Genomic DNA, 9049 nt, shown 5'->3' on the forward strand with positions numbered 1-9049 from the left:
CCAAATACTCAATTCATGACAGATGGCCTGCAGGCAGTCTGTGAAGGCACAGCACCCCAGATTTTCTTTCTCTGCAGAGTCTGACAACAGGTTTTTAGTCTACTAAATTTCCTTTGAAAATTTACAGCTGAATTCTATCAAAGAGTTTGAGAAGCACTCACTCAAAATACTGGAAGCAAAATGTACTATTATCATAATGTTTTTGAGAGAAAAGCATCTGACCAGGGTATTCAGAGCTTAAAACATCTAGACAACAAAAGTATAAAAATACATAAATTGAACTTACAGTTTAGCTGTGATGAGAAGGATCAGTGCAACAAACATACCCTTTGTCAGTTTTTTTGTTTGTCCCACCATAGTCAGTCCAAGGTAAAAAAGTGCAGAGCCAGAAAACGAACTGCCCAGTCCATCAAGGAAGTTTTCAAGGTATTCAGGAATTTTCTGGCCAAGAATAAAGTTTGAGGCAATTCCTATGAAGACCATGAACACAATTGGGTTCTGCAAAACTCGAAGGAGTGCTAGGCCCACTATTTTGATTTTGCTCTGTGACACAGTGCGATTATTCCTCCACTTCTGGATTTCACAGAAGATAAACCCCAAGGGGTTTAGCATCATAAGAGATATTGGAGCCACTAGGTAAATGTACTGGAGATACTCTGGGTAAGTGGTTTGATATAAAGCTTCAACTAGAAGACAGGAAATGAAGAGTTATGAGTGATAACACTTCAGCAAAAAATACATTGAAATATTGAAATTAAATTTTGCTCTCTGAAAATTAAAGAAAATTATTTATGTTTCCTCCAGAAGGAACTGAAGGGATCCATTTAATTAACAATCAATAGAAGATAATGCAGGAAGAGAAGTATGTCCTATCATATTAGGCAACAGTTATCTAAAGAACATATTAAAGATCAAAGACTAACTATCCAATACCATTTAATCATCCTACCATTAGCCAACATTTACAGAAAAAAAGAAAGAAAACAATATAATAATTCTATGTTTCCTTTGAGTCATCCCAAATGCTGGAAAAATTTTGGCTTTATTTCTGACTTGCTTTTCCTCCCCAGAAACATGACAGTTGTGGAGAATTAAATGCACTTTTGCAGGATACAAGTTGCTTCCTATCTGAAGGGAGTCTCACTTCTTTAGAATTTAAACAGTTTTCAATGGGTAAGTCAGGTGTGATCTTTCTACATAGATTCAACACAACACAACAAAGCAACAACTGGGGAAAAAAACTTTATGACAAAATTATTGGTTCATTCTCTGGGACTACTTAGGACAAGAGTTACTGCTGTAGTTATGGTCCCTCAAGGAACTCTAAATAATGAGCTTTTGCTTTCATTACTACTACATACTTCTGAGTCAAAGTAGAATTGCTTCTTATTTCCAGTTTGTACTAAAGGCACTCCAAAAATAATGAAAATACTTTGGAAACATATAAAAGATTCAATTCCAATGTAAATTTAAAAAACCTCCAATGCTTTAAAAGTAGAATGTTCTCTTTACCTGATTTATAATTGTTATATTTAATAGTTTTTTGTTATTAGTAATTATCAATAATATGCTGTAGTTATTAATAGTATGTCAATTATAATATATATAGTTAATTTTATCATGACTATTACATATACTATGTATTAGATATATACTACGCAATTCATAATTATTAATAACAACATTGTTAACCTTTTCTGAAAAAGTTTTTCCTCGTGACTACATTTTTCAAAATCCAGAAGAGTTTTACCTTTATATTATTTAAGCCTCTGGAATGACAGGAACTTCCAAGTGCTAAATCAGCACTCACTTTGAACAGTCTCCTCTTTAGAGCAAATAAAGTGACATTCTCAACTAGCTGATTTCTTACATATATAAAAAAGGCACTAAAGGCTTTTTTACTTTTACAGGCCATTATTAAAGTACATGTAGAAGAACTACCTGTATAAAATCCTAAATAGACTGCTGAACAGAAGTACCAAGTTTGGGGTTAGTTAGTGCATTTAACAAGCCAGTTTTAAGCACTAAACACAACCTGGCAATCAAAACCACTTTAAACATGCTGGACACTTTTTACGTAAAAAGGTTTTTTCCTAAAACTTCAAACCTGAGACTGATGTTTTATATTGCTTTATGCAGAATGCCCAAGTCACTTGAACACAACTCCACCCAAGTCATGTGTAATTAATGTCTGAGTGAAAAATTTTAAAAGCCTTTACATTCTGGTAAAGTGAAGCTGCACACTTAAGACAATAAATTAAGGTCTATAAGTACTTTAAATCATGTATGATGTCAGAATGCATTTTACTGGGTACAAAAAGTAGAGTTAGATTAGTGAGTCAGTGGGTGGAAAAAAATAAGCAATTAGTCTTACAGAATCATTAAGACAGTAAAAATAATCCACAACTTCTACCACTGATGAAAAGTTTTCTTTTTATTTAAATCATGGTGCCTGCTTGCTGATAATAAAAAAAAACCTGAAATAAAAGATACTTTAATTTTTAAAAAAATCAATTCCCCATGTCCCAGCTGCTCAAAAGTACATATAAATCACACACCATGCTTAATACAATGAGTATGATTAAAGTCACAGTGACTGTCACACAGCACATCTGCTACACCTGTGCTTTAACACACAGCTCTAGAGAATACCTGAATCTCTCTGTCAGACTTGTATCATTATTACCCTGTAATTAAAAACCCCAAAGCTTTCTATCATAGTAATACTCACTACAGCAGGGGTGTGCTAACAAACCTCTCTCCCAGCTAGGTTCTTTTTCACGCCAACATCACTTTTTAATTTAGAACTATCATAACCATGATAATAGAAAAGCAGTAATAAGCTTCAAAAATTTGACCTGCATTTTGATTTTGTTATGTGCAAATCTTTTCAAACAGCAAAAAAGAGCATAGTAAAGAAATAAGAAATAATAATAGTCATGTATTAAAGAAATTACATGGGATGAAGACTTAGGAATGATTAACAGTTCAAAATGCCTTTTTAAATAGTGTTGATTTAGTGCACAATTTGTCAATATTGATTTTTTTCCTTTACAAATTTCCACTGCTACAGCATTTAAAAATATTTTTTCATTAAAAGATCAAGCTTTGTTTAAAACACTACCTCTATCACATAAAAAACAGCTATTCTTTGTTGACCAGTTCTGCAAACACTTCAGAGAAGCTTGGGTAATATTTTACTAATAGCAAAAAGTTTGCACAGGTGACAACATGAACCCAACACCAAAAGTTTGGGGCTGGGAGAAGGGAAAGGACAAGAGGAAATAAACCTCAAGAGCCCACAATGTTTCTGTTGCAGTAACTATTCCAGTAAAGCTCTAAATGGTGTGAATTTTGTCAAGATCATACATAGTAAAAAATATAAATCATACCTTATAAATCATGAAGCACCTAAAGAAATAGGCAGTCTTACAAGAAAGTAAAAGTTGAAAGAATGTTTTAACCAGGATACAATGGAAATACATTCAGAGACCCCCAAAATACATATATATATTAAAAAAAGAAACATTAATTGGCATCTAAAATGCATACCAACAAACAAAGATATAATTCTCACAGTCCCATTTGTGGCATACTTCTGATTTCTTTGAAGAGGAATAAATCTCAGGAGATGCAACTGAGGGAAACACAGTATTTTCATCTAAAAAAAATATGCAATCGCATTTGTCTAAATTTTATATAAATATCAAGCAAATTTGAAGAAAATAAGAAAGATTGAGGATTCTCCTGAACATGCTGCCTTGGAATAAGGAGAAAGATTACTTTAGGAGGTAACAGTGTCTAAAATATGGATCTAGTTGTTACATATAATCTGGAATTGCATATTTGATGTTGCCTTTATAATTGTATTTTCAATTCTGTAATCAAACATCTTGTTTTTTGTTTTGCTAGACCTAACTTGCTCTCTTTTTTTATTTTTAACGTTTCCTAGATTAATAGTCTCAAAGAGAATTTGAGAGGCACTTTAGAAATTATTTCAATTGCATGGAACTTCAATTCAGAAGTCAATTTCAAACTATGGAAATATAAAAGCAAACATGTCGAGAACAGTGACAATTAATTTTAAAGGAGAAAACGTACTCACCTATTGGATATCCCAGCGCAAAGTCATTGCTTTGTGTAGCAAAAATAGGGAACAAACCTGCTTTGCTAAATCTGTTCTCAGGACTGGCTACTAACAATGTTAAAACACAGACTAAAAAAAACACAGCAGCTTTGGCAACTAAAACACTGTACAGGAAGGACCAATTCACATTAGAAAAATTAAGTACCACCATGTTTTTGAACAGTAATGCCGGGAGTGCAAAACGGGACACAAAATTTCCCAGTCCTTTGGCCTGAGTTGATGTGATAATGTTGGCTCTTCCAGCTATGTAGCCACAAAGAATTATTCCAAAGCATTCCAACAGGGCTGGGAAAAGCCTGCTTATTGACATAGAAGGGGGACTGCCAGTGGTATTGAGTCCAGCTTGTCCAGGCAAAGAAAGAGACATATTAGCTGAAGATGAGAGGTTCTTTGCAGTGAAGTCTGAATAGCTATCCATTTCCTCTGACCACCTCTTCCAAAAGAAGAGTGTGAAATGATCTCATCTGTAAAAGGAACAAAAGTACATTTATTAACTTTATTCCTTTAAGTACAAGCTTATGCCCTCTTAAGTTATTACAGAATGGACAACAGGAATAGCCCTTACAAGAAGTAAGCACCAGGAAAGAAAGATAAATTTGATGAAGAATCAAAGCTTCTCCACTCTGGTACAAAAACATTTGGCAAAGTCCTCTCTACCTTCCAGAAAAATTTAGAGTTAAATTATCATATCACCCTTGAAGTTTGTACCTTGCTTTGTGCAACTTTGACCTCTCCCAACATTTCAATATCATGCTAATGATACACTTTTCAGTTAGCAAAGAATCCACAGATGACACAGCAGCCAGTGATCTAATTCATTGCGCTAGAGCTGACCCATATTTCTACACACAATTCTTTAGGTCTGGAGCAGGGAAATTTAAGCATGCATGAAGCATTTATGTACAACAGAAATACCTGTTGACCCCTGTTCCTCACTTGTTAGCAGCAGTTGCCTTTGAAAGGGCTGATTACAACACCGCAGGTTCTATATGCAAGCTGACATGTAAAGTCTGCAAATCAGACGAAGAGAGTGGACATCAAACACAAATATTCATTGGTCAATAGCAAGGTCCTGCCAGAAACAGATATGGCTTTGGCAATATAGCTCTGAAACCTGTGCCGTCCATCAGGTAACTCTGCACAAAAAGTTCTGACATGACTAAATGAAGTACTGAAGTACTTTGTTTAGGAAGTCAAGATGATTTACCTCACTTCTCAGGGACAGAAACTAAGGCAAAGGTGAACTGACTTCCCCTAAGCTATTTAAGGTATCAGTGGTAAAGTCAAAATTGGCAAGTCCCAAACAATGCTTTTTATGGTACAATCTGTGCAAATTAGCAACTGGTTTTAGAGTCTTCCCAGCCTCTCTGTATCCTATCCACAAGGAACACAGAACACAGCAGCCGGGTAAATAAGCAAGTAAATCAAGTCAGTGCAAAGGTGAGGCCTTGTAAGGTCTATTCACACCCTGGCATCCAGCATATACATATTCACAAGCTTCAACTCTTTGACTCATGACTTTTATTTATGCCTGAGGCTTTTGGTAAGCACTTCTATGATGCTCTGGTAACTCATCAGGACTCAGTTGCTGCATCATCCAAATCCATCCAGTAGCCTTGGCTATCCCTTCTCCCAAGGAAAATGAGTCTCACTCCAAGTAGGTCTTATTTTAAAGGCTGTACTTTCTTATATTATAGATGAAAAATTAGCTTAGATTTATTTGGACCAGGAGCTCAAAGTATTATTTGCTACAGAACAATGGGAAAACTTGCAAGAAATGAAGCAAACAACAAACAATTTCTTCTACTAAAAAAACTTAAGGATGTTGTTGTAATTTGCAAAATGTCCAAAAGAGGACCAGAGACAGATTTCCAACACTGAATTCTTGAAAGAAATCAGCCACATTCTACGCTAGCTGCAAGGTAAAAAACAGGTTTTCAGCACATGTCAAATTCTCCAAGCTTACAGCACTGCATAGAGGTAAGGCTCCCAGCACTGCAATGTGTTCAACCTACTCACTACTCTCTCAAGGTATTTTTCTTCAGCAGTAAGATACAGCTGAAACTTTTTTAACCAAATGCAACACTTGATCTGTAGTGGGAGTATATTCCAGCCATATCTATCCCTAAATTCTATCATTCCTTCTCCTGTGCCTTCCTATTCAAGGCTAATGACAAGCCTCTCTTCCTTCTATATTAAAATCATTATTTCTCTTCACAAAATTGCTACAAAATACAGAAGTGCTCTTGTCCCCATTTCATAATTCAGAACTTAAATATGACTGACTTTTATGTTGTATCAGTCAATAGCACACACTAAAGCCCCTATCTTCCTCACTAGATCAAAACTGACATGGACACACACCCACACATCCCAAACCATCTTTTGTAAGAGATGGATGGATAGACAGATAGATAGACAGACAGATAGACACATAAGACAGACAGATTCTTACAGCCTTCCTTCAGCCTACCTTCAACTTTGTTACACGGGACCCTGTCAAGTCATACAGGACAAATTTTTGGTAAACCACAAGAGTTTCAAAGAGAAGAACTCCATTACAGTAAAAGCTGCTACTGGCACTCCTCAGAGGGCTTTGAGAGGGAATTATCTCTTCAGCTCGAGAGACATGCACATCCCAAACCCTTCATACTTAACACAGAGCATCTATTGCCAAGCAGTGTTTTCCAGAAATGCAAGCTTCTGCATTCTGCTTAACACAGTGAGTACATCTCAGCACTTTTTGCTCTATAGGATACAGACATTTATATAACTGTTATGAGATTATGTAATGACTAATCACAGATTTAATATACAGCCTTGTTACACCTCAGGCTCATCCCAAACTAACATCTCACAAGAGTGAAATTATTTTCAATTCACAGTTCTTAATGAAATCAGAGGTAATGATCTCATGCAAACCCAAAACCTGATATATTCCACACAGAAATTAGTTCGCTCTTATAGTAGATGTAGCCAACTAACCAGACAAATGACACTAAAATAAGGAAAAATAACACAGTTGCAAGGGAAAGCACTTAGCTTTGACTCCACAGAACATATGATTTGTAGTTATCCCTTCAGGGATTGAGGACTGAGATTTGAATCTTTAAGAACCCAGCCACAGCTGCATTTTTGGGAACTGGAGGCCAATACAGACACAGCTTTTAGGAATAATGCTGCCTTATCTGCTGTTGACTGTACCAAGCATAGCTGCTTGCAGCCAGACTGTCAGCTTGCACGAGAGGAAGCCTTGTATGAAGACTACCAATAGACACAGAGCAAGTAACTAGTGCAGTTTAAACTTCCCATGAAACATTTCTCTGCTAGGTTGTCAATATTTGTAAAGTCTTCAAATTCACCAGACCAGAAACTCATTCTCCAGCAGCTGTGAGTTAAGTAACATCAGGTTCCTCTCTGAGTACAGAAATAGAGAAATTGTCTCCTTCACCAAAGGAAGGGGAAAATCCCTTTCATCTTCTTTTTCTAATGAAAGTCAAAGACAGCATGAGTCAATAAAAGAGATAACTTCAATGTATATCTCCCCTCTGGTCTCTCACTCTTAAGATTTCAACTGATAATCACTCTCAGTATAATATGGTGACACTGGCAAGACCGTGCACATTGCTCATAAATTATATCCCACAGCATGACCTACTTCAGTGCAATGCAGAAACTCTCCTACTTTAATGTAAGGATGACACATTATTTTACTCAGGAAAATTAAATGGAATTGGGGTAGGAAGAGTTGCTGCTCATAGCAGCTCTACTACCCCATTCTCAGCCAAGATAAGCGTGTACTACATGCATTTTCATGTAAAACTTTGTGAAGTCAAAGAGGAAGCAACTTCAGGGAGATAAAATGATAAAAGTAAGTGGGAAGAAGTGATTACTGCAGTTCCCATTTTTGCAAGTTAACCGCAATTTTTACTTTTTATTGGGCTAAGAAAACAGAGAGAGAAAGAGAGAGATCAATATCAACAGAGCAATTAGCACAAGAAATGGGCCACCTACATCTAGAAACCTAGACAACACCACAAGAATCATCACACACCTCATGTGTCTCTGAGCAGGTGTTTTTTGAGATCACACTTCCTTTGCCATCCTTCTCCCACGATGCCATTCCAAAAAAGCCCCTGGACACGTGGGGATGCTGAGGCCTGCCCTGAGCACACGGCTGGCACGGCTCACAGCAACACTTCAAGCTCCACAAAACTTTGGCAGTGCGGGAGCTCAGACAAGACCAAATGAAGCAAGAGCTGCCAGCGGCACCGAATGTCAACTCAGAAAATGAATGAGAAACACACCTCCCTTTAATTTTCACTTAAGCTGTCATTTGGGCTTGTCAACAAACAGACACATTCTTCTGAAGTAAACAGCAAAACATTTTTCAAAAGGCAGATAACATTTTCTTGCCAGTACCCCTTAAAAAGCACCTCACTTGCTCCGCTTGCCGAACTGGGATGTAAAATCCTTTGACCTGCAGCCAGAGAGCGACAACAAAACCAACGCCTCTCGCCTGCCCCTTCCCGGCCCATCACTGCTCTCCTTCCCATGGTCACCCCAGCTAGGAGCACGCAGCATTTTCACTCAAAGATAAAAAGCCAGCAGCACTGCCCTGCGTGACAGCTGCCTCAGCAGAAAATAGCGCCAGAAGCCGTGGAAATCAGCGGGCAGCTTACCTACTTAGCTTTCGGTAGGCGCCTCCGCACCGGGGTGCGTGGAGAGAGGGTTTGCGCTCTGCCAAACTGAGAACCCCTCTAAGGCCGAGGCCGCCGGTACCGAGGCCAGGGAGGCGAGGTCTGACCCGCCCCGGCCCGCCCCGCCAGCGACAGCCCCGCTGCCGCAGCCGGCCGAGCGCCCCGGGCGGGCGGGCTCCGGGCGGACCCCGGGCAGGCCGGG

General features: G+C 38.0%; 1 protein-coding gene across 4 annotated transcripts in view; it reads right to left on the minus strand.

Annotated features, from left to right (window-relative positions):
- The window catches only part of GPR155 (G protein-coupled receptor 155), a 28140-nt gene extending 19097 nt beyond the window's left edge, over positions 1–9043 (minus strand). For 3 of the 4 annotated variants that reach the window (XM_041472715.1, XM_041472714.1, XM_041472712.1), the window contains exons 1-3: positions 8830–9043; positions 4106–4611; positions 287–686 (exon numbers count right to left, since the gene is read on the minus strand). In XM_041472715.1, coding sequence (XP_041328649.1) covers positions 287–686; positions 4106–4565 — 860 coding nt within the window. In that variant the 5' untranslated portion in view covers positions 4566–4611; positions 8830–9043. Of the gene's footprint in view, positions 1–286; positions 687–4105; positions 4612–5062; positions 5158–8829 lie in introns of all 4 variants that reach the window. The other variant, XM_041472713.1, reaches the window with a different exon arrangement.
- Between the last annotated feature and the right edge of the window lie 6 nt (positions 9044–9049).

Source organism: Pyrgilauda ruficollis, unplaced genomic scaffold (assembly GCF_017590135.1).
Source record: "Pyrgilauda ruficollis isolate IOZ18807 unplaced genomic scaffold, ASM1759013v1 scaffold3, whole genome shotgun sequence".
Classification (NCBI taxonomy): domain Eukaryota; kingdom Metazoa; phylum Chordata; class Aves; order Passeriformes; family Passeridae; genus Pyrgilauda; species Pyrgilauda ruficollis.